This window comes from Antrostomus carolinensis, unplaced genomic scaffold (assembly GCF_000700745.2).
Source record: "Antrostomus carolinensis isolate BGI_N321 unplaced genomic scaffold, ASM70074v2 scaffold10408, whole genome shotgun sequence".
Lineage (NCBI taxonomy): Eukaryota > Metazoa > Chordata > Aves > Caprimulgiformes > Caprimulgidae > Antrostomus > Antrostomus carolinensis.
Genome location: NW_010332297.1, coordinates 74,800 through 101,833, shown reverse-complemented (window position 1 = coordinate 101,833; position 27,034 = coordinate 74,800). Strand labels below are relative to the sequence as shown.

At 39.8% G+C, this 27,034-nt stretch overlaps 1 protein-coding gene across 1 annotated transcript in view; it reads right to left on the bottom strand.

The window, feature by feature from the left end:
• MLIP (muscular LMNA interacting protein) overlaps nt 1-27,034 on the bottom strand; it is a gene marked incomplete at its 3' end in the record, with an annotated part of 95,241 nt that overhangs the window by 37,541 nt on the left and 30,666 nt on the right. The window contains exons 2-4 of the mRNA XM_029086346.1: nt 11,700-11,858; nt 9,435-9,800; nt 1,403-3,034 (exon numbers count right to left, since the gene is read on the bottom strand). Of these exons, the coding sequence (XP_028942179.1) occupies nt 1,403-3,034; nt 9,435-9,800; nt 11,700-11,858 (2,157 nt within the window). The remainder of the gene's footprint in view (nt 1-1,402; nt 3,035-9,434; nt 9,801-11,699; nt 11,859-27,034) is intronic.

Genomic DNA, 27,034 nt, shown 5'->3' with positions numbered 1-27,034 from the left:
TTGGCACAATGTTTCCTTTTGGGTTGTTCAGTTTTGAAAAAGAGCCATTCATGACAATTGTTACTTTGTGCTAATTTAAACCTCTCATTTTCAATTAACATTTTCCAATCAGTTCAAGTCACCCCTACCATGGCCAAGCTGTTAGCAACACATCTGACACAACCTGATCTGGCAGACCAGGCTGTAATTTTGTGCTGTGATTGGAAAAATCAATAAACTATGATAGCCTTTCTGTGATAGGCAGAGCTCAGATATCAGCAAGAAGAGGCAGAAAGAAAGCATGGAGTGCAGAGATAAGATAAGATAAAAGAGGCTGGAAAGCCTTCTGCAACTCTGACGTCTTCTGCCACCAGCTCTTCTTTTTTGCACAGCAGTTCCTTTTGTTTTCATCTACCTGCTTCATGTTTTGGGGTTTGGTTTACTTTGGTTGGTTGGTTGGTTTGCTTTTTTTTTTTTAATCAGCTTTCCTTTCCTTCCCCTTCCTATTCTTGAGATTTATCTTTAGGTTCAAAGTGTGACTGGCTCCCAAGCCCTCCTGCAGCAATCACCATCATTGCTTATTCTCACTCTGCTGGGACTCTCCAGCCTTTGGGTGGATAACAAACAGCGGGAACGTGGCTGACATGTTGAGTGTGAGACTTTTGTATTTGCAGTAGCCTGTGTTGTAGGAAGCTTGGCTTTTTTTCCCTCACCCTCTGTCTAGCACAACAAGGTGAGAGAAGTACCAAAAAAAAGGAAGAAGCAGGAGACTGTCCTTGTCTTCCCTCTCTGGCTCTTGGCCCCATAGTCCTTGCTCAGGCTGAGCTCAGTCATGCCTCTGGGCTGGACCCAGAGAGGCGCAGAACATCTGGGGTCAGTACAGCTTCCTGGGGAGCAGGGAGAACAGGTGAGATGGGGCGCTTGGGAATCGGTTGTCACCAGAACAGACAGTTCACATCAACGAGATTAAGCTGCTTTGAGCTCAGCCTTGCATCTAAGAACGCCTTACTTCTATTACTTTCAGTGAGAATACATTCGCATGGGGTGTATCCAAGGTGTTTTATGGTTTATTTTTGACACACTAATGTTTAAAGTGAGCCTCAAAAATAAGTGCACCAAATGTATATCAGAGGCAGTAGACATAAATCCATCTTCAGTAGTATTGCTTCCCACTCATGAATAAAGTATTTTATTTTTATGCTAAACGATTCCTACAGCATCTCTCCCCATAATACAGAACAAACTGCTAGCAATTCAATATGGTAGGATTAGTCTTTGCTACCTTCACTATCGATACAAAACCAGTCTGTTTTTAAACATTTTTTCCACAGCTTATTTATTTTACCAGCATTTTGCAACACAGATGTGATTTTTTCCTACAGGGACAAAAAACTATTAGAAAATAAGCATGCACCAAGAGTACCTTGGGTTTGAAGTTTTCATGGTCAGAAGGCAGGGAAAAAGATTGTGATGAAGTCAGCTCTCTGGGTCTTGATGACAGTGTGCCTGGTGACTTGTCTGAGACAGGAGATCTGCATTTTAACACTGGTGAGGTGACAGATTGCTCAGGTCTTGGAGAAGAGGAATTAGACCTATAATTTGTGTGCACCCATGAAGAATTAAGCTGCAGTGGATGGGAACTAATATTACCAGTTTGTGGAGCCGGTGGAGTAGAATGAGGCCGTGAGAGAGACCATTGCTTTGAGATACTTGAAGGGGTAAGAGAGGAGGCACTCATCTCCTGAACACATGTTTGGGATGAATCTGATTTAGATTTAGAAGCAGAATGAAAAAGAGCTGGGGAAGGAGATAAGTGTTTTTCTAGGGTGGGGGAGAATACACCACTAAGGCTGCTAGAAGAAAGCAAAGGATATGACCGGCAGGTAAAGATGGGTGAGTAAGTGTGTACTCTCTGAGACTTCAGAGGTGCCTGGGACCTGGAGGCAGCATACTGCAGCCCTTCTCCAGGAGAAAGAGAGGCAGGGTGTGTAAGGGAAGAGGGTGCCGGGGCAGAAGGAGAGGGCAACGAAGGCTGCAAATCTGGAGTGGCAACCAGTTTTCTGCGAAAGGAGACAGGGGATGATAGAGGACTTTGGGACTCTGGAGAAAATGTTCCAACTGGAAGGTGCTTTTTAGGAGAAATGGACCTTGCCCTAGGGGTGGGATGAGGCTTGGAGGGCAAAGGCAGATGCCGAGCCCATCCTGAAAGCCAATATTCCTCTCTGCTGGGTGAATCTGTCCTTATAGGAGGGCTTGAAACATATTTTTGGGGGGTTGGGGGAGTTGTTTTGGACTTTTGATCTATTGCGAGTATTGAGGAACCAAGGGAGCTAGGAGAAAATGTGGGACAAGAAGCAGGGGAAAGTGATCTCTGCTGAGAAGAGCCTGATCTCAAAATAGCAGTTAAGAGGGTCAGTCTGGTTGGCAGAGGGGATCTGACTCCTGACCCTGCTAAATTTCCTCTAGATGACATTTGTGTGCAAGGCTCATTTATGCTACAAATGGTTGAAGAAGAGCTGTAAAAAGAGGGTGGAGACAAAGGTTTAGGACTAGGAGACAATGAATGTGTTATTAAATGTACAGGGACAGGAGACAAAGCATTCAATCTTTTGGAAGAACTAGGGGATAAAGGCTGAGCTGAAGATCCTTGAATTTCAGCTGAACATGGGGGATTGGGGAAAAGACTTGGGCTCTTTGATGGAACAGATGATCTGGTAAAGTTTTCCATTTTGCAAACACAGCCAGAGGTACAGAGACTTGATGTTTGTAGGTTATCATACAGTCGAGGAGTAGAGCAATAACTATTTGACGCAGAAGAGGATATTTTAGACATGGAGGGGAGTGAACTATGTGAAGCAGACTGAAAGTAGAGAGATGAATCTTGCTTAGAAAACCCAGTTGCTGACTGCCAGTTGTTACAGAAGTCTTCCAGCGAAGAAGCTTGATTCAGGTTAACCATGGTACCACACACAACTTTCTGATTAGTTGGAGAAATTAAGTGGACAGCAGGTGGTTTAGAGGAAAGATGATCAGAGGTGGAAAGAGTAGAAATTAACTGGAGAAAAAAGAAAAACAGAAATGTTAATATAGGTGGAACCTGTGGAACTGTTAAGTATGTCACATTTCAGTCCTGTGGTCATGCATATAGTGTTTCTATTAGTACCTCTCTGCAAGTTAAAAGCACAGAGCTGTCTTAAACTTGAGGATACAACCTGATGGATACAGCTCTCAGGGAGGTGACTGAGTGCAGACAAGTTACGTGTTACTTTATTTTGATGGGACCTCAATTTTGTTGACATAAACAAGGTTCAAGGCTACTGTATTTTTCATTTAGATAAAACCCAAGACAGTTATGCCATCAGTGTCCAGAATCATGATGTCATTCGCATTGTGCAAACACAATGGAAAGTGAGAATACTGCGATATTGTCCCATCTCACTTTACCAGTTCAGTGGAAAGCAGCCTTTCTGTAAATGAGATTCAACTCAAGTACTCCTTTTCTTGTTCAGTAAACAACACCTTCTGCAGCACTGTGATATCAGAACAAGAAATTTGCTCAGAACTACTTAAATTAGACATCCAGTTTGGTTTTCACTTTTCTTGTCATTCACGGAGCAGTGGATTTGACAGTTTGCAGGCATGTAAGAGTCCTTATCCCCTTCTCCACAATCTTACAATACACTAATAAAACAGTAATGAGCTCTTTCATGGGTGCCTTTTTTCTTAAGTCTATTCTAATTAGGATTTGTCAAAACTAATGAGAGCATACAAGTATATTATCAACCTTTTATACTGTTTTATGCTTCTAAAGAAAGAAACTCTCTCAAAATCTTCCAAGTTATTATAATGCTGAAATTAAAACCTGGGGTATACACAATATGAATAAAACATATCAGCATGAAATAGTGAGCTAAGTCAACAGTAAAACCAAACTGCTACAGATTATCCCCTAACATTTGACTGAGCAATTTTAAAGCAGGGAAAGTGACCCTAATCTCTACAAATTTCATATAAATATAAGAACATGTATTTATCTGTTGTCTGATACTCTGAAAATATTATGCAATTCTATAAAAGACAATTATAACATCCAGTTTCTACGTATACACTAGCACACGGTTTTGGCTTATGAATTCTAATTTTTAACACAATATCTTCCCCATAAGAGAGAGTTATTGTTAGTATTATTATTATTAAATATAGTATTGATACATCACAAAACAAAAATAAGTACAAAATATAATTTTCAAGTGAGGCCATATACTAGAAGAAGCTTTGACAGGAAAGCAAGACTTACAGGCTTTAAAATGTTAAACTATACCTAAAATGCTAAATATGACCTAAATATGCACAGCAGAAACCTATTAGCCTTTGATCTCTTCCTGCTAAATGATACCAAACAAAAAGCAAGCCTTGTAAACTGAAGATACCTTCTGAATAGATACCTTCAGAATGCCTTGATATATAGAAATAAACACCAACCATCAGAATTCTTTCACAACCACACTAAACTCCCCCTTATTTTATATGTGTGTTAAGGCATCCCATTTCAAGTGGAAAGGCAATGCATGTATACAGTGCAAACATTAGAATACAAAATGAATGTCCATGATACCATTGTACTAAATATTCTATTGAATTAAGAAATTATGATTCTTGTTGAAAAAGCTGGTAATTAAGAATAAGAAAATATACTAGAAATTGAAAGAGTAATTTACAAATATTTAAGCATTATGAAAAACTGTTATTAAATATGTCATGAAACAGAAAAATATTTAACAAGTTATAAAGCAGCATGGCAGTACCTCTGACAATTTGAAGCAGCCTGATGAATTTAATAATGAGTTCTAGAAGGTGATCAACTACCAAGATGAAACTGGGGAATTAAATCTCTATATTTCAAAATAGAATAGATAAATTTCCCTTACAAAGACAAGAGATTAAAATAAAATGATGAACTAATATGAAGCTCCATAATGAAAGAGTAGAATTTGCAATGACTTCTAATTAGTTAAAACTTAATAAGAAAGATTTAAAAGCAGCTAGGAAAATGTTCATGGTAGCAGATGATAAATATGCCCCTGCAAGTACGATAAAGACATTTTGCCATAGTCTTCTTCCAGTCTGAACACCACTGAACATTTATGTGCTGAGCTAATTGAGCCATTATTCAAGTCTTCTGAAAATATTTTCCTATTGTGGCACAATGTTAACTACATCTATAGATTGTCACCCTCTTATTTACAGGATCAGAGAATCATATTGAAGTTGGTTGGAAGTGACTTCTCGAGGTCATCTAGTCCAGTCTCCTACTCCAAGCAGGGCTCTCAGCCACACCAGTGGGTCAGGTCAGCTGTGGTCGTGTCTCACCAAGTCTCTAAAGCCCCTAATGAAGGAAGCTCCAGCATCCCTGAGCAGCCTGTGTCTGTGATGCACCACCTTCCAGTGAGGAAGCTTCTCCAGATGTTCAGCTGGGACCTTCCATGCTTCAATTTGTGGCCATTGCTATCTCACCTGCCCCTGCAGAGAAGAGTTTGGCTCTGTCATCTCTGGAACTGCCCTTCAAGTAGTTGTGGGCTGTTCCTAGATACCTCCTTGACTGTTGCTTTGCTGGAGTCAACAAAGCCAGCTCCCTCCACCTCAGCTCACATGTGCCCTGGCCAACTTAATAGCTTTGTGCTGGACCTCCACTCCCTTCTTTACATCTCTTTTGAGATGGGGGTGAGGAGACACCAAACTGAGCATGATTTTACAGGTGCAGCCTCACCAGTGCCAGCAGATGAGATATGACAACTTCCTTCAATCAAGGGGATTTCTCTACTGGTTTAAAACACTTGTGTAGTGGCACTGGATTAGTGCAGAGGGAGTCAGTTACTGAAGTAGATTTGTGTTCCTTTGGTCTGTGATTCTAATGCAAGCCATTTTCTCCTCTCTTTGTCCAGGAGACCTTCAGCACATTTGAAATGGCAGAACTGGCAAGTGACAAGTGGTCTTTCTGGTGAGATCCCATTGTTTGTGAAAGGCACAAAAATTATAATTTCTTATGACAGCAAGGCCCTGATAGATGTGTTGGTCAAACAGGAAAAGGGAAAGACGGTGACAAATGGAGAGCTCAAAAGGCAAAAATCATATCAGAGAGGGTGTGGCTTGATGTACACCTGGTCTTGGAGCCAGTTAGCCATACTTTGATCTCAGCAGAATTTGATTATAGATAGGAAAAAATAAAGTAAATTCTCTACCACAGCTGTGAGGAACTGCACTATGGACTTGTCTCAAAGATTGTTTGCACAAGACCACCAGGTACCTTTGAGCCACGGGGTGATGTGAGGAACTGCACTATGGACTTGTCTCAAAGATTGTTTGCACAAGACCACCAGATATCTTGGAGCCACAGGGTGATAGACTTATCTCAAATATTGTTTGCAAGCATGGCCACAAGACCACCGGGTTCTGGGAACCCCAATCTGTGAAGGCGCCCTGCCCGCAGGGGGGTTCTTCCTGGACATGTCCTTGCCCAAGTGCTGGGGGGGCATGAAGAGACGTGCCATTGCTATGGAACTACAGCCCTCGAGGGGGTATTTAAGGAGGACCAGCACTGGCAAGAGGGCAAGCCAGCTGCTGGCGGCAGAGAGACAGGAGAGAGACCGAGGACAACCACCTCACCGCACCGCACCTCGCCACGCCGCATCACCACTGGAACAAGTAACTGAGACCTCCTCGCCCACCCCTCACCGTCGCCTCGCCGCTGGACCCGTGGTGGTGACTATTCTTGCTGCCCTATCCTGACTCCTTGCTTGATTTCCATCTTTCGTTCCATCTTGTCCTATCGCTATTCTCTTTATTACTCTTCTTTTTCTAATAAAATATGTTCTGGCAGTACGGCATGTGACCTCGTTTGTGTCTTAATCTCGCCCTTGGGATCGTATCGAAACCTTCCCCGACATCGGATCGGGATATTTAAGTGATCCCCGACATCGGATCGGGACAACAACCTGTAATCTGAAAGCCAGAAAGAAGCACTGGAGACTGTGGAAAATGTGATAAAATCTCTGGAGACAGCACAGTAAATCAGCCTGTGAGCTGGGACCCAATTAATAGAGATGCCATTCAGAACAGACCAGTTTCTCCCAACAAGGAAAGTGTATTATTGCATTCTTCCTGGTGATGGCAGGAGTTTGTAGGGACTGACTGATTTGTCTAGAAAAGCCAAACCAGATGACAAGCACTGGACAGAAGAATGCCAAGTGACTTTGACTAGCTAAAAAAGCGTTCTGGCTATTGATCTCCCACAGTGAGTCAAGAAGTTTCTCCAAGCTAAGTTAATGTCCTGGCATTCAGGGGAGCAGACACATTCCCTCTCACCCCAAAGGGTGCCAATATGTAGCGAACTATCACCAAAAAGTTCTAAATATGACCAGAATAACTGATTTTTTTAAAAAAAATATATTTTTCAGACTTTGAGTCATGGCATTTTCCAACACCAGTCAGGACCTTTACACCTCAAAGAAAAACAGAAGCTTCCATTTTTAAAATGTTTTTTCTTTTTGTTTTTGTTTCTTTCATTTAAACAAAGTCAGAAACAAATAAATCTGTAGGAGACCTCTGGTTCAGTTAGTGTGATCCTCTGTACAACACAATAGTCCCCAATGCTGGTTCTTGTTTTTCTCATCTCTGACAGGAGACCCATAGTCCAATTATGCTTTTAAATGAACATGAAGTTATATGTAATAACTCTTCAGTGGGACATGATAATGTCATTATAATCCTAGAACTGATAAGGAAGACCATATATGGAATCTGTTGTACAGAGGTAATCTACCAACAGATAAATAATGCATCTATTTAATAATTTCATCATTTCCCTTCATTTCTGAACTGATGTTACTTCATCAGATAGCAAGCCAGAAAGAGCGATGCCCAAGGAAACACCAAAAAAGAATCAGAACATCAGTGAAAAGGAACATAGTAAAAAACATCTTATGAAGAGACAGAGACAGTTAGAAGATATTTGGCAATAGAGATATTTAAAAAATGAAGAGTGAAGAAGTACTTACAGTCTTGAAAGGCTGTGACTTAAGAATAATGACGGGACACACATTACCTGTACTACATACTACCTCTCTTCGTATTCAGTGAATAGCCAGTAAACTTAAGCTTTATTTCCTTGTTCTATGCAATCTGTGTTTTCTGTTACTTTACGAGGCAAATCTCTGTTTACTGATCAAGTCATCAAAAGCTTAGGAAAGCTACAGTATGTGGATTTTGCTTCATAGTCTTACAAAAAACCTACCCAATTTTTGTAACAGCTTTTAAAGAAACCACCCAAGTAAGCCTGGCAGAATCTGCATACTTAACATTGCTAAAGCAAATTTGTATTCCCTAGGACAGTCATTCTCTTACAAGCTGCTTCTCCTACATAGATCTATCTATGCCTTTACACCTTCCTCAGGTAAAATTCTCACTGACTTCACTGAGAGTTTCTCAGAAAAAATTAATATTTCATGATGCTGTAAATCCCAAACCAGACTGGATTTCTTATTCACAATTTCCTCAAACATTGACACTGAATTTGATGAAAAAATAAGTAGCAGAAGTATTTCAACACAAGATAGGAAGTCCTATTCATTTTCAGAGACAAAGTAGTCACGCTTAACTTTTTAAAAATTATTGAGGAAGAATGGCATTTTCAACCGATGGAAACTGTTGAGGTCAAAGGAAATGTCTGAATTAATTCCATGTGAGAAGGATGTTGCTATTTAACTAAAGGTAGAGTCTTCCACTGCATATACATCCTTGAAAACTACCAGTGCTCTTTCCAAGATGACAGATAATTAACTTCTCATGCAGTAAATTGGATTGACATGTTTTGAAAATGAAACATTTCAAAGACCCTTTCTCAAATTCTGTCATTGGCAATTTAAAATTTCAATAAATCAACAAATGTGCCCTATAAAAATAAAATAGACATTTCAACTTCATTAGTTCTTTACATCTGTGCAAAGTCAGTGCTAACAATCAGAATAATAAGATTTCTACAGCTTCTTTCTCTAGCATAAAGGGCTGCAGCGGGTGCTGAGAAAAAAACAGGCCTGGGAAGTCTGATGCTAATAATTCAAATTATCTACAGGCTCCATTGATTTCAATGATCTTAGCCAATTTAGCCTAGCTAGGAATCTAACACCTTCTGATTAACTTGCTGTCATGATGACCTGCTCTTAAAGGAAAGAACAATAAACTTGCATTACCTGCTTCATTTATACACCAGAGTCATAGGGAGAGGCAGTAAGTTAAAGGGGTTGGGACAACGTCTTAGAGTCCAAATGCCACAGGAATGGCCAACAAAAATACTAATTAAAGAATAAATTTGCCAAACTGCTTTACAAACTGACTCAGTGGCCACGTCCTGAAAGCTTTAGAAAGCAAAGGTTAAGTCTAGAGTTTAAAGAGCAGTTTACCTGATGTTTTTTCAGATCAGTAGTGCCGTGGGAAAGTGCAGCACCTGCAATGTGCCCATCACCAGGTTTCCCTGCCCCAGAGCCAGGAGAAACATGGGACGTGGACAGTAGTTGAGCGCTGATGGCACCGTAGCCATTGGAAGGCCGATGAACATTGTTTGAGGCAGCAGCTACTTCATCTTCATCACCGGAGTCCGTAATCAGGATAAACTCAGCCTTAAAAAGGTCATTCTCCTGCATTTCTCCTTTGCTCGAGTTACACCCTGGGGACTGGAAAGCCGTTCTGGTGCTGTCAGTACAGATGGTAGACACGCAGTCTTGTCTGGCCTTGCTCTTTAAGGCCAGCTCATCAGAGACTGCATTAGACTGCAAAAGATACAAGGCAAGAGACCCCAATTAGCTGCATTTTATTTGTGTTCCCCAAAATGCAAAGTAATTTTGGCTTGCAGCAGTAGCTGGCACTGCACTACCAGAAGTGCAGAAGGCAAATGAAGAATTTAGGTATGAGCACCCAAGAGAAACTAGCTCCCCTGGGAACCCCCCTCTTCCAATCCCCCAGCCAATACTATGGGGGCTCCCTTCCCAGAAACTCACAGAGCAACAGGGGACTCTGAGCACAATGATAGCCCGAGACCGGGGCTGGTGCGGGAACCAAAAAGGAGGGTGCAGTCAAGCTGAATAAGCTGTCAGACCAGACTATACCAGACATGATGAGAAGGCATCCTGACCATGGGATCCACAGGAGCAGACAATGCTCCTCAGAGGAGTCTGACAGACAAATCTGGGACAAAATCTATACATATTAATGAAGAAACAAAGGCCTTCAAGCCAGGGCATTCTCTGAAGAGAGCAAACAAAGAATCTGAGGTCAGTGAGCTTTACTGTATTTTCAAAGTTCTCAGCACAGACCACAATTGTTCTTCCTATTTTCTGCAATTTCCAATTTCAGTATGTAATTTCTCAAGCACGCTTTGGATGAGAGGAGGAGTAGTGCAAGCTGGGCACATGAGACACACATCACCAAATCATTCAATATTGAAACTGCTATGGTAAACCATATTTCCCTTCAGAGAGAAATCAGGTAAAAAAAATAGAAATGCTGTGTACTGCAAGAGTCACCAGTATGACTTTTGAGATGTTATTTTCATTATCTGATGTTGCTGTTGGTTTGTTTGTTGGTTTGTTTGGGCTTTTTTTAAATTATTCTTCAGGTTCTATACATTTTAGAAAAGGGAGTAATCAGTGCTATGAAGGCCCCAGTATTTCATCACCTGCCTGGAAAGTTTTCTCTTCCTACAGAGAAACACAGGGAGACAGAGGTCAGAATACCTGATTCTGCCTTACCCAGGGCACTACTTACAGCAAAACTAATACTGAGTGGCTGGAAACTCACGAGTTAAACATACTGAGGATAATATCCCAGTGCATGTCTCTTCAAATATGTCCATTCTTTGCCCAGACCAACCCCTTTTTTAGCCAGATAGGCCACTGAAAATGCTGGAACATGTTCAACCCCAAGGACTCTGAACTGTGAAAAGTTTATTAGCATCAAGAACTGTAGCCCCAGCAATGTCCCAGGGAAGGAGTCATTCCACAAGAGCAGAATCACTGTAAGCATTCATACTAATCTGTGGGTTCCAGTTTCCTCTCAAGCAGCATGAGATATAATAAGAGACTGTTAAGTGTTGTAAGGCAGGAAAGGAATAACAAACACTGTGGGCTGGCTAAAGGCAGGAGAACCAGGAAAGCTGTGTTACTGGCTTGACCATCATGGGAAATCATGGGGACAAGCTTTCAAAAACAAAAAGCAAGCTTTCACTTTGATGAGTTGCTACACAGCTAGGGATTGGCACCTTTGCTGAAAACCACAGCACTGGCATTTGCTGAAACCAGGATCCAGTGACCAACTCCTTGTCAGTTCCCTTGTGTTAACACTCCTCACACACCACCCTTGCTACCATGAAAATCAGAAAGGAATCTCCCCTCGTCTGCCAAGAATATAGACCTTGCATGATGGACAGAGGACAGTATTGAGATGGGCAAGGGTTCCCTTCCAGTATATACTCTGCCAAAGGCAAAACAGGCTGTTGAGCAGATATCAGCCTTCTCTTGTGCAACGATTCTGCATCTCTGGTAGGTTTGGTAATTACAACGAAGTACAAGCCAAGAAACAGTTCAAGGGAAAGAGCTTCAGTTCAGCGATGCTCAGAATAAAATTTTCTGTATCTTTTGAAAGAGTGAAAAAATTAGCACACAAAATTCTACCTTATTTGTAATTTCTTGATTGCTCGGATCCTTTGGCTCCTCTGGAATTGTCACAAGGAACTTAGAGACATCTACAACCTCAAAATGAGTTGGAAGTCTTCCAATGGATGGTACAAATGTGAAGGTCAAAGGTTTGGTTCCAGATTCTTGAGAAGTGACCTACAAAACACAAAATTTGTTCAACTTCTTAGTCCAAATAAAATTATTTTGGTCAGAGTTGAAACAGTATTAATTACTTCATCTACACAACTTACAAGTCTCATTAACTATACTGGTTATTGGTTTTTTTAACAGGTCATTCTATATTAAGATCTTCTTTAACAGACAAAATACTGCCTTGATTATACCCATCATCACCCTATATATTCTAATGGCATGGCACAGTAGACAGGAGAAAATTCATTCAACAATTTGTTATTCTTTCAATTTTCCATACCAGAAACAGAAAACCATATTCAATTCATTTCAAGGCTGCTTTTATTTTTGTTTAACTCCACTTTAGTAGCACAACAATGTAATTACACCACTGTATCTGAACATCTAGAATATTTGCTTCATAACTTACAGCAGATTGGAATAACCTTTGGTCTGCAAAAAGAAAACAAAATGTGTTTCTATTTTCTAATGCAAATGCAGCTAATTCTGAACAACATCTGTAATGAATTCTGATTCAAGGAAAGGATTTTCTCCCCTTTTCTTTGGACCATTCAGCCACATATACTAAACAATTCTGTGTCTGTCTTCTCATTTCTCCCTCCCTACCTTGCATTGTCACTAGGACCGTGTATGTAGGGCCTGAATGCACTGAAAAGAAGAGAGATAAGTGAAGGCAATTTCACCTAAATGTTCAATTTTATAACAGTGCTCTCACATCACTTTCATCCTCTTTGCAGGAGGCAGTGGACAGGAAAAAGAAGTCCACACTATGTGTGGTGGGTTGACCCCAGCTGGATGCCAGATGCCCACCAAAGCCCACTCTATCACCCCCCTCCTCAGCAGGATGGGGAAGGGAGAAAATAAGATGGAACAAAAAAAAAAAAAACCAGACTCATGGGTCAAGACAAAGACGGTTTAATAGAAGCGTGGGCAGAAACAAAAGAACAAAATATTTATTCTTTGCTTCCCATCAGCAGGCGATGTTTGGCCACTTCCCGGGAAGCAGAGCTTCATACGCATTGCAGTTCCTGGGGGGACAATTGGAAGTAACGAATGCCCCCCCTTCCCCTTCCGTTCTCCTTGCTTTTATTTCTGAGCATACGTCATATGGTATGGAATATCCCTTTGGTCCGTTTGGGTCAGCTGTCCTGGCTGTGTCCCCTCCCAAGACCTTCCTCACCCCAGCCTACTGGGCAGAAAGTTGGGGAGACAGGCTTGATGCTGTGCTACCACTGCTCAGCAGTAACCAAAACACTGGAGTGTTATCAACACCCCTCGAGCCACCACTACAAAACGCAGCACACCGAGGGCTGCCACGGGGAAAATCAACTCCAGCCCAGACAGACCCAATACACTATGGTAAAACTCTTATGTTACTTTGACATATATCACAGAGAGGAACTCCAAAGGCCTTGTCCAGGATGGAATAAATGGAACTACATCACAAATCAATGCTGACTTTCCCACTACTTGTTGATGTAGAAAACCCTTCTTTCTGATTCAGAACTATGGAATGTATAGATTTTCCTTTGTTTTATTGCCTGATTTAAAGCTTATGACAGTTAATTTTGTTTTCAATGAACTCTAATGTGCAGAAGCTTGAACTGTATTGAATCATAGAGAAAACCAGGACCATTGCTTTGACCCTTCTTTTTGGCTTACTTTTTTAAAGTGAAACAAATTAGAGACCTATGGTTTTCATTATGTTTCTCTGTAATTTTCATCCATAAGTAAATAGCAATTACGGAACAGAGTGGGATTAGAGAATACATTCACATGACTTGTTCTTCTTGTGGCTAGAACATTAAAAATGATAGACACAGATTTCCAGTTCTTAAAAAATTGAAGCAAATATTAGTTACTTCCACTGACAGCTGTCTCCTAGAAGGTTTGAGCAAAACAGAGGCAGGTTATTTATACAAACACTGCCAGCTGCTGCTTTCTGTACAACTTAGGAGAATTCTGCTCTCTCAGACACACCCAGAATAAATTTCCATGTGCTCACCTCTAATTCTGAAAGAATAAGGTGTTTTGATGTTTGAAACTGAAAAATCTGAATAAAAGGCAAGCATCTTGGTTCTGAAATCGGGCCTATATATTCACAAACTCACACGAGTAGGTTACATTACACTGCAGGCTTACTACCCAGCTAAAGATGTGCACTGCAAGGGTGCAGGAACAAGGTGGTCTCATACTTTTCCCCTCTCTAAGGGACCAAACATCGGAGCACAGGATGCATGGCCTGAATCAGTAGCAAAAGAATGGCTGCTAACCACTCCACCACGCCAGGAGCTCTGGATGTTGTCTTGTGTAAGGGAGAAAAAACATTGTTCTCTCCTTCTCCCAGCAGCTAAAGGTAGCCAAGTCTGATATTGCTCTTCATAAAGCAGCAACACAATTTTAAAATATTAGTAGCTGGCATTTTAAACACTTAGTCCTTGCTCCCGATACAAATCATCGGGGTAACATCAGTATTCAAGGACATACTCATTAGCAAGCAGCCATCAGTCCTTACAATGCATCCAGGGATGCAGCTTCCACCTAGCACCTGCTGACCCCAAAGGCGCTCTTCGAGAAGCAGGATTACCTGCACACAGGTAATCCAAATACCATGTTGGTATTTGTGATTTCTGTACAGCTGACACTGTCCACTAAAGTCTTACACAGCACCTGAGTCTCCACCGAAATCAGCTACAGATGGCCTTTGCTTTCCTACAGGTCTGTGGTTGTGCTTTCATCTTCTCTCTCTAGTTAGGAAATGCAGTTAATGACTCTGGCTACCTCAGTTGTCTTTACTAAACACTTTTCCCCTCTAACTCACCCTCTTGCCATGCTCTCGTTCGACACTTGACATCAGTTGTTTAGTATCAAAGAGTATTCTTTTGTTAGAGCACAAAATATTCCTCATAAGAGAAAAAGGAAGAGAGAAAGAGGAAGTATGCAAATAGCAAGCCCCCACACAAAGAGATTAATTCTAATCAAATGTGCTAGCATTGCTGAACTCCCAGTACTTCATATGAGTATTTGTAATGAGGAAAGACAAACAAAAAGCCAAGTTATGAGGCTCCAGACCATCGCATAGTAATAGGGAGATCTTGCCAGCACCTCATTCTGTACTGTGTCTTACCCTGTACTTCCAATTTTATTGCTTTGGTGGAAAAATGAAAGAATACCCGAAGAAAACCTTGCTGTATTTGGCCTAAACTTATTGTGGAAATAACCATCAAAATTGATTGCAAGCTAAAACTAAGATTGGAAAACACATGTAAAGATGTGCAAGCTAGAATATTTTTTTTACAGGTGACAGATGCCATCAAAGCATGGTATTATTTATATTCCCCTAATGTATATTATTTTTCCTGGAGTGCAGAAAGTATAAACCAGCAAATAGAATTTCTATATTTTAGAAGGTTTTAAGTTGTCAGATACTGTGTGAGGCAGTGTGGAGGAATGCGCTCCACTTCTTAGGTTCACTCATGGGGAGTGGGAAACAGGAAGCTCTAGCAGGTAAAACTGGTCATGCAATCTAGGCTGCATCACAGAAACTGAGACAATGAGCAAATATCAGAAGGGTGATCAGAAAACACAAACGTTTCCACTAGGGAAAACAAAAGAGAAAAAACTTTTGTTTAAAAATATCTTTTAAGTGGTTGTTTTCATTTTACAGAGTTCAAAAAATACATAAAAATATTTTGACATTTTAAAATTTAAATTTTAATTTAACAATGTGAAGCAGAGAGAACCATTGCATACTTTTCTCCTTTTTTTTTTTTTAAAGTAGAATGAAAGGATTTTTGCACCTTTTTTCATATACTGATATCATTTATTATATGTCTGGCTGATGTTTCTATCCTTGAAGAACTGAAAGAAATTAACAGGGTGGAGTTTCAGCTTTTAATTACATCTATTAAAAGCCACTCTGACATGTAGAGGGAAATAACAGAGAAAAAATCTTAAAATTCAAATATATAAATATATATTAAATTTTCCTGCACATTATAATATTTTCTCTAGACTCAATAGTAACAGCAAAAGGAATTCAATGCCATACATTCCCTGTTGCTGTAATTCAGTTGGACTGATAGAGTTAACGGTGGCAGAAAAATACCATATGCGACATCTATTCAAGTTAATACTAATGAATTCTGGTTTATATTATATAATCAACTTTACGCACAATTAAATAATTTATTGCTTCTAATTGCATCTTTTCATGTTGCTTAACTCTTTGAAGAATGTAAATTATAGACTTTAATATAAATAACCTTTGAATACCCACCGGGGGCTATACACTGTTGTACAATACACTGCCTAATAGCTTCAAAAGGAGAAACTTATTCTAGATTACTTCCATGACTTCCAATGTCATCAATTTACAAACAAGTTTGTTGCATAATTAATACATCAATTTACAACTGCCCTGGGGACAGTAACTTAAATTATATTAATTATTGTTTTCATTAACACAGCTTCTACAGTCCTTACTTGTAGAGCACACTTTTATTGTCTCGGTTACCTTACAAAGACAAATGAACATTTCTATTTAATCCCTCGGATGCTCTATATGCATTCAGCATACTGCCTATTTTGTAATTGAAATTGAGGTTCCATTGTCAGTGATTGCATTCCAGGATTTCCTTCTGAAATACAGATTGATAAAGTGGAATTGAATATGCTGGTTTACATTACCATTTCTTCCACTGATTTGCTAATGCAAGTCATTAAGCTAATAAAATGACACCCTGAGAAAACCTCACTCCTGAAATATCAAGTACTTCTGTTTGAGGCTGTGTATTTATTTGTTTAAAGGACTGAAATATATTAAATATATGCATAAATACTTATATAATTTTTACATATTTAAATATATGCATAAAAATTATTAAAAATATGCATAAATAATAGCAAAATAACAAGCATGTGGATCACAACATGGAAACATGTTGACTAACATGGTGCTTCAGCCAGAGCATAAATTCACATACCCACTATTCCTGTGTGATAAATATAGCTCTAACACCCAGGGAGAAGGGCCATCTGAAAACTTGGCCTGGCTTGTGTAACTTCTACTCAACTCCTTTTTTGTGTTCAGACTAAAGTCAAACCACAGGAGACATTGTCGCCTTCTCGAGACAGAGAACAAGGCTAGTCTACTACAGATTAAATTATCAATTAGTGTGATGTAGGAATCTTCAGTATATCTTCATGTCCTGACTTATTATAGCTATCACAGTAACCTAATACATATTAGCTGATTATTTGTAATAAGAGCTCTGGCTTATCTAAACTCTTTTACAAACAGCAGCAGATGACCATCTGAACACCAACTTTATATTTATGAAACTTCAGGGAAAAAGGCTAAATCCACTCCACAAGTCCAGGATGAAATTACAGCCCAGATGAAGTTTGTGCCAAAATTCCCACCAACAGCTGTGGTCCAGAAACTTCCCCAAACCATTCGCCCGGCTCTGTGAAGTGCCCAATGTATCACCTTTCAGCAAATCATTTTTGCTTCTTTCAATACAGCAGCACACACTAAAACACACACACAGACAAACAACTTTTGAAAATTAATGTATAAAGCACTGGAAAGAGCAAATTAATAATAGTATTAAATTGTAATCTATTATTCAAAATGCAAGAGTTCATTCAGCTCTAGTGTTTCTTTTCAACAATGATTTTAATTAGCTCTTCAGACCAGCAGATTTTATACAAGTGTAATTGCTCTTTCATACAAGTCTACATATATGCAGCTAAGCATGGTGAAAAGTAAGTACGGATCAAATTTCATTTTCTCTTTTGCAAAGGGGGAGTAAAATACTTTGCCTGTTATGTTTAATTCATTTAATTGAATGCAGTTTGATTAAATAATCATAAAACATTAAGCCCTAGGGTGACCTGGGTCTCTAAATCATATTTTGGTATCACTGACACCTTTATTTGCTCCAGTCTCCTAAACCTCCTAAGAAGCAACATCTTCCAAGCTAAAAACATCTCTGTAGTAACATCTCAAGCTGCTCTAGTCCATCACCCATGCACAAAACTCCAGCTAGGTAGTCCCACATCTATACTACCTCCAGATAACCACCATTTCCTTCTGTCTGTCCTGCATTCATTACACTGTGTGGATCAAACAGAAATGACATAGAAATATTGCTGCTGATTTTGCACAGGATTTTTTTTTTTTTTTTTTTTGTAGTATAGCCAGGCTTGCCATCTGGAGTTGCTTAGAAGGCAGTCAAGGACTGGCAAAAATAGACTGAAAAACTTTGAAGGCTGATTGCAAAAGAACATTTTTTAAAAGCCTGGTGCTGTCTAGCAGGCACACAGACCACTTATCAAGTATGGTAGCAGTCAGAAGACTCCCTGGGAAATGGGAGACTTCAGACCAAGTCCAGTGCCTGTAGATACATAAAAATGCCTGCACCTAAACTCAGGACCTTACAAGGTCATAGGACTTACAAGTTCATATGCAGAGTATGCATACTATTATATATGCAGAAATATTCACACACATTGATATACATAATATATGTTTATACAATGCCGTGATACTTCTGCCCAACAGAAAGGCTGCAGACTGCTTAGTCACATTAGGATAATAGCAGTGAGGCACAACAGATCCCAGTTTTCCAGTTCTTTTGTGAACAACTCCATCTCAATTATTCAGTGAGAAATTGAAAGTTAACCTAATTTATTCTTTTTCCTGTAAAAGTTTCTTGCAATTTCAGCCCTGCAAGAGAGTCCCAGAATGGTGCAGTCATCCTCACAGCAGTGTTGAAGCACAGTCTCATTAATGTGTATGACATTATTCCTTTAATTTTCTTTTCCCAAAGGCAGCGCCTGCCAGTAAGCAAGTGTAATTTTCAAAACAAGCATTGGGAATAGAAATATATCCCTACTTACATCTGTCAGAGTAGAGAGGTCAGTCTTCCCCCTCTACTCTGCTCTCTCCCCCTCTACTCCCTACTAAGGCCCCACCTGGAGTACTGCGTCCAGTTCTGGAGCCCCAACATAAGAAAGACATGGACCAGTTAGAACGAGTCCAGAGGACGCCACAAGGATGATCCGAGGGCTGGAGCACCTCTCCTATGAGGACAGGCTGAGAGAGTTGGGGCTGTTCAGCCTGGAAAAGAGAAGGCTCCGGGGAGATCTTATAGCGGCCTTCCAGTACCTGAAGGGGCCTACTAGAAAGCTGGGGAGGGACTTTTTACAAGGGCAGTTAATGACAAAACAAGGGGAAATGGTTTTAAACTGGAAGAGGGGAGGTTTAGATTAGATATGAGGAAGAAATTCTTTACTGTGAGGGTGGTCAGACACTGGAACAGGTTGCCCAAGGAAGTTGTGGATGCCCCCTCCCTGGAAGTGTTCAAAGCCAGGCTGGATGAGGCTTTGAGCAACCTGGTCTAGTGGAAGGTGTCCCTGCTGATGGCAGGGGGGTTGGAACTAGATGATCTTTAAGGTCCCTTCCAACCTAAACCATTCTATGATTCTATGATACTATTATTGTGGGGTGATGTTAGCAAGGAACTTCAGTTTTACAGTAGCATGCATCAGCCTTTGGTTTCTTGAGTTGTCTGAGTGGTTGAGGGCCAGAGGGATTTCAGCCCAATGAGGTCCCTCCCCATGGAGCTGAGGCTCACACATGGTGAGGTTTCACCACCACACCACTGAGCGCTGCCAGTCCTGCCCTCACCACCTCAGGAGGATCAAACCCACCTAGTGCTGTCACCACAGATGAGCACCTCAGCAGTTCTCCTTTCAAAGATGCACTGCAAAGCAAGTTTGGTAACATGCCAATGATACTGTTGCAAGCAATATTTTTGGGGAGCAGATGGTGCCCAGCATCACATCTGTGTCTGTATGTATCCCTGCAAGTGTCTTCTAACGGACCATTATTCTTATACAGTGAACTAACTATTAAGTGACTCCAGAAGAAGGATATATGTGTGCTAATAAAACATATGTCATGTTATCAGGACACCATAGCTTGAAGGCTGTTGAAGTTTTTAACAAATGCCTCCAAAAGTACAAGCACAAGATAATAGCAGAAGCCTTGAAAGCGCAAGTATAGGATAGGAGCCCCAGCGCTGCAAGCACAAATCATTAATAATCAGTTATTACTCACTATAGGAATGAAACCTTGTGCACTGCTATTAAGGATAACAGAAGAAGCAGAGAACCAGTATCCAGCATATGTAAAATATATAATGTGGTAGAATTTGGATATAACAGAATTTGCTGGCCAACAAAGAAAGAACAAGTAAGAAAACTGTGAGCAAATGTATAAAAACAACTTCAAGTGGGCTAAAAGTGCAGGAAAGGTAAGCCCCACCATCAATATCACACATCTCTCTGCAAAAAAAATGCAGATGCTGGCAGCTTCCATAAAAAGGCATAGAAAAAAAAGAAGAGGTAGAATTTAGAAAGTTTGTCTAGGTAATTTTTAACTGTATAATTGTTGGCAATGAGCTGTAATAATTGGACCATTTGGAATTTCAGTGTGAGTTTCACTGTAGCTGTATTAGTAACCATCATATAAACCCTGAGAACATGTGAATTTGTGTGCACTTATGTGAACAGTATAATGAGGAGGTGCTAAGAGAAAACAGTGGATTGAAGAGATTGTATGTATGAAAGGTAGCGCATTAAAGTATTTTCTAAACTGATAAACTCAGGAGATTAGCGATCCAGTTGAATACAAGAAATAATAAATTCAAAATACCAAGAGTCAGCCCAACCTTCTCAAGGCCACCAGGATACCCTGGCATCAGCAGTGAACAAGTTGAACCCCATCCAAGAAGGCCATAGCTGCTATACATAGGCAAAGGCTATGGGGTTATGCATACAAACAAAGAAACAGGAGGCCCCTAACACAATTTTCTGATCACTCACCTAGAAGTCAAAGGCATAGCAGTAGAGTCTTCTGCTTCTGCACAAAGGGTTGCCCTCCCAGCTGTGGCTCCAGGTGGGTAGCTATGAGTTAGTGCTTGAGTGTACAAGAGACCTACATGAGTAACTAAATGCACTGTGTGAATAGTTATCTGCTGTTAATAAGAACAGCCTCATTTTATTAGTGATAATAGCTTGGCTAATAAAAAGGTTTCTCATAAATATTGGCTGTGATGAGTGCCTCCTCCAACTTGACCCCCTGTCAGGGAAAAGGGAATTAATGACATTAGAACTATGTGATCAGATTGCTAATACTTCAGTTAGATTAACTACCAATTTTTGCGTCTTCTATGTTTGTTTCTTTAGCTCACAGAAGTTGGACAAGGTATTTGCTCTTTCACCATACCCTTGAGGCTTGGTACTGACTTGGACACAGCAGATAATATTGAGCATTTCCCACTTGTGCAACTTTTCTGCTCATTTTTGAAGACCTACTTTCCCACTTTTTCACATGCAACTGAAGGAGGCCTAGTACAGCCTCACTTTAGCAGCTGAGTTATGCTTTAAACAGGTCCAGGTGAACAGTTGTGTGTGAGATCCCTCAGGGATTCTGATGAGGATGTGCTGAATGGCGGGTCTCTCAGCACTTCACTGCAAACCTGCTGTTAGCAAGAGCACTTCGGTGGTATTTTGGCATATGCAGCAGCACTTGTAGTCTCTCTATGTTTCCCCAGGTAAAACTATCCAAAACACTTCAACACGGGGTGTGAACACCTTTATCATCTAAGTCTGACAGCAAGAAATGAACAACCATGGCCCTTTATACCATGATCATCTGGTATTATAGCACTTACTCTAAACACATATCCTCAAACCTGAAGGACCTCCAGTTTAAACTCAGATTAATTCTCACTTCCAGCACATTCAGAAAAGAAAACTGCCTCTTTCCAGGACAGGATAGAAGACAGTTTCAAACACCAGGAGGCTTCTCCCCACCCAGAGGCTTCAGCTACCTCTGAGTGACTTGAGTACGGCCACTCTCTCTGCCTCGGGTTAATAGCTCCTGCCATTACCTTCTGCTTCCAGATACACTTGTGCTCACCAAACACCGAAAAGCAAAGAGATGCTGTTATCCACACACATTATATAGGTGCCATATGCATATGGTCTCACTTACAGCTGTCTCCTCACTCATTTCGATTGTTTCTTGCTTTCTAAAACTTTCTTTTCCCCTCCATTTCCTGTTTCCTGTCTGTTCCCAGCTAAACAATGGTAAAAGTGTGTTTAATTTTTTTCATAGCTTTTTCAGGTTCATTTTTTAAAAAATAATTTTGAAAATTGCAAAAAGTGAGGTTTCTTTAGTGTTAAAACATTTTAACCAAGTTTGATTTAATTGGAAAGTAACTTTTCATTTAAAAATAATTGCAAAATAAAAGGTTGACGTGATTTGCTCTTGGCAGCACAGGTTCTATCAAGTTGTCTTCTGTGTTGGGAATTTTCCATTACAATAAAACTTTAATTTTCACTTCTTTTAAATCTCTGAAGCATGACATTTTCAATAGATACCTCCTTTCCCGAACTGCTACATCTTGTGTCTAGGCATCTGCCTTCCTAAGGAGCTATATTTTTGGAGGAAGTATCCCAAGGATATAAAGAAACACACAGTTATACAGATGAAATTTTCAAAGGCTATGCAGCTGGCACCCACCTATCAATGACAGATGATAGCATACCTTTCATGTATTAGAGTTATCTCACTAACTGATCATGACATAGTCTCATATATGATTTTCAAGATCCAAAAACCCAGCTGGCATCTGGATTTGTCAGTTTTTTGATCAATCAGAAAAAGGTATTTAAAAAAAAGAAAAAAGATGCTTTCATAGATTTCATAAAGTGCAAATTAAAACCTTAGTCTTTATCCACTCTTATATGACCAGACTGAGGACATCTAGTTTATCTGCTATCAATTTTTTTTTCTGCTGCCATTGCAGCAGAAAGCAGTGAAAGTATTATAATGCCAACTAGCCCAGATCCCTCAGCTTCTTTCTGTAAGGAAGAGAATAGAGTTCTCATTGATGGTACATTAGGGATATACAGAGTATTTTGGAAATATCACACGCTGAATATTCAGCTTTTAGCCAACCATAGGAGGAGGCAGTTGGTATTTTAATCATATTATATCCTGTATAATCAGGAATAGGTTTCCCATCAGAAGCCACATCAAGCTTTACAGTTATCCACGCAAGGGATTTAACAAATCATCAACACAAGCCCATCTACAAGCATTCTTACCTCTCTTCTGCTAATAAAACCCAGTGGGCTGATAATTCAGATGTCTCTTTCCCCAGGCTGTTGTCCATAGCATGTAGAGCACAGTTGGGAGATAAATAAAAAACTGAACATAAAAAAGCAGGGAAGAAATGCATGTGATAAAACTGAAGAAGAGGTCATATTTTCCCCTTCTCAGCTAGGATTTTCAGAGGTCCTTTTAACAAGTTATTTTCTGAGTAGGTCTGTGTGGGCCCAGAAGAATGCTCGCTACAAAGAGTAATTATTCTGGCACTCAGCTACTAACAAAAAAAAAGGTAAAGCTGAAGAGCTGTTGGCTTCTTCTGCACATTCACAGGAAGGCAGGATGATAAAGTTAGGATCTCATTTTCTTTTCTGTTAAAAAGCAACTGTCTTTAAACATTTAACTTGAGCTTTCCCAGGTGTCAAGAATACTGCATGTTTACAGTGCGAGGGTCGTTTTAATACAACTCTGTCTGTTTGGAAGAATAGCTACACTTGTGCCATTGTGCCAATTAAGTCATTTTATTTTTATTTTTCCAACAAAAGCTTTTGTGTGAAGAATTTTCATTTTACAAACTTGACTTTGTCTCATTAAAAAAACCCAAACAAACAAACAAACAAAAAAAAAACAACCAACATTTTGAGTTTTGCACTCTGGCATAATCATTCAGCTAAATACAGTCATGTACCATTCCTCAGATATTTTAGAGTGTAGGAGAAAGAATAGGAGTACATTTTCCACAGCAGATTGTACATTTTGTACCAAGAAGCATAATTTCTTTAGCCAACAAATCTGGGCAGCCTGCAAACTGAAATCTATACTTTGCTTCAGGCTTCCTGTGCAGCCCTGAGTAAGTGCCTAAAACCTTGTCTATACTAAAATATTTTGAAAGTCCATAACTGCAACTTCTTTGCCATATATTCCCAGATATCCTATATCCACATGACATTATTTGACTAGTGTTGGTGAAGGTAACCTGCATAGTTAGCACGTGCCAGCCTTAACTTTGGACAACTCTCACCTCTCCACTTTCTGTGCCTAGGGATGACATATGGCATCTATCAAAGCTCTCTTCTGAGTCTAGTCAAGTAGCTCTTTGTAACTAGGACTGTCCCATGTAGATGGACATCTTTATTTAAGTCAAGTTCTGGTTTTGCCCTGCAAGTCATATTCCTGCCAGAAAAGAGATATAAATGATGTTATTTACTTTCAAAATCAGGTTTTCCTTCTTTCTAGCCATATGCTTTTGTTCTTATATTTCAGTGTCAATTAACGCATTTACTGACCAGTGATTTTTTCCCTACCTCTTTTTATGTTGTTCTTGCTAATCTCTTATCACCTAGGTTTCTCTTGGTCACTCTCCTCTCCATTTCCAGTTTGTAATTTACCTTTAAGTTATGCCAGACAGAGTTTATGATATCTGAACTGGACTTCTAGAAAAGTGAGAAAACACAGTGTTTAGGTTTGGCTTCATGACCAAGTATGCCACGAATGTCAGGCTTCTAAAGAAGGGTCTTTCACATTTAAGTAAAATCCTGTCAATGTTGTAAAGAATACTCTAAACTTCAGCTGAAAATATGTAAATAACACTGTCTCTATAGATACTATGAACTAACCAAAAGGATCACAGTATTATAAACAGGGTTTGTGGCTTAATTTTAATGAACTAAAATCTGCACATTGTCGTTTACTTCCTAACAAGATTTTTTTCAGAAGTTCTCAGTATAAGAATACAGGTGACAATGCAATGGAAAACACTTTTGCACGTAGTAAGAAAGAATGCAGATTCAGTACTTGATTCCTAGGTATTAGTACTTTATTGTTGCATCTTCATTCTAAGCAATTGGAGGAAGGCATGGATGCACATTAAGTGACATGGCTAACATATGCCACACGGGATGTATTCTTCCTCTCCTCCTGTCCAGCAGTTTAGCGTTTTGATTATGTTAAGAGTGTTCTTAAGTCAAGGTCATCTTGTGCTACATTTTTGTATTAGCTAAAGACACGTACATGCTGCATACTAAAGCTTCAGGTTATTTTAAAATTCTCTTAATTTAGTTTTTAAGAAAAGGACATTGCTGTACTCTTTCTGTCAAATTCTGTCTTTTTCATGGTGTTAGATTTTATGTTCCTACTGACTACTGCTGTTTCCTCAGGAAAAAAGTGATTAGGAGCTCAGTCTTGCCAACATTATCCAGCTGAGGTTTTGATTACAGCAGAGACTGCAGGTCAGTGGGAGAGCTCAAGCACTCAAGAAAAGCACAAGGCAGATGTGCCTGCAGGATCAGTCCTTTTTTCTGAAATGCTCGTTATCTGACTTTCAAAGGAAATGTAATAAATGCATTTTACCAAAAAAGCTGTTGCCTCATGCTGAACATGTCTTACATCTCCAGTCTCTAATTTTGCATCTGCCCTGCCTATTAGGTCTTGTTTGTTAACTAGTCAGAAACTGGAATGGAGAAAAAAGTTTGAAAGTTAAATAAATGAAACAAGTTATTTTTGGAAGTGACTCAAAAGCCCTCTTGTACCAAGTTCTTATTTTTCCTCTACTTCCCAGAAAAGGTCCTTGTAGGAAATTATTGAATATACTAGTAGCTGGTAAATTTTCATTCATTTAAAAGGTTGCCTTTAAGTTCAGTAGAAGTCAAATGCTGTGTTTGTTGCATGTAGTGTTGCCTCAGCTGACTCTAAATTGCCATTATACATGGGAAACCTCACCTCCTTCACATTTCTGAAGTGGACCATGCTATTTTTCATTTACTTATTTTCTTCCACATAAAAAAGTCAATTTGCTTGACCACAATCTTCTAACAGAGCATATTTGCTTTTACTCTGTTTTCATCTGGAAGGTTCCTTGAATCCAGGATGGATTGACTAGTGGAAACACCAGGACGGAGGGACAGAACTGCTTTTGAATATACCTCTCTTTGAAGGACAAGATGGAAACTCACCCCAAGTTTCCTGCAGTGCTGACGAATGTCCCAGCTACCAGGCTATTTTGAGATGTCTCTTTCTCAGATGTGTTTTTCAGTGTAAGCTTTGAAAGATGTCTTCCTCCATTAGCATCAGAAAACAAATTGCCAAATGTTGAAAATTCCTTTCATAAGTTTTTTCCTGGACAGAAATGTCAAACTCAGCCATTGAACGTTATAACGCTGATATGACCTCCCAGGATTGGGGAAGCAATCAGCACAAAAATCCTGAAGTTAAGGCCTTGCATGAAGGGTTGGAGGAGCGAGCAAGGAGTTTTAGGCAACTTTGAGAGGACACCTTTTGCCCTGCAGCACTTGCTGGCAGCTGCCTTACTCCAGCGAGCAGCTGAGACCTACTGCAGCACCAGTTCACAAAGTCCACAAAGCCAGAAGGCTACAGGGGAAGGGTCTGGACTGAAAGGTTGTCATCAGCCTTTATTCTTCATCCAAAGCAATGAATTTGAGGAATGCACATGGTCACAGATAGAGTTGAAGTCATTGGCAGGCATTTTTGTTTGTCTTCTTACTAATGATAGATAAATACAAGATTTAAGGCTGCACTGGTCCATAGCTGTTCTTGGCAGAATTTGACAACAAGAAAAGGCTTATACAGAGGATTTCTGCTACAAAAACAAAATCAGGTCTGCTTCAGATGTCCTTGTCTGCTACATAGGGCATAAAATATTTCTTATTCATTACACTTTCCCTCTGGTTTCTAGAATCTCAAACATTCATTAGAGCACTCAGGATTAAGAGGCTTTTGGCATGCTCTCCATAGAAAGTGGGTGTCTGTGTATGTGTTTGTAAAATGAAAGACAGGAGAATGCTATGTGGGTGGAGGTGAAGTGTCAGGAATTTGGGATTTGCCTTTGCAAATAGCTATGTCAGCAGACTATGTACTTGTCCTATTAAAATAAATTAGGCTTTGCTTACATGAAACTCTAGAGTTTTTAATGGTTACCCAGGAAAAATATAGATTTTGAGCCAGTTTGTATAAAGTTTTTGAGATCACGTAAAAA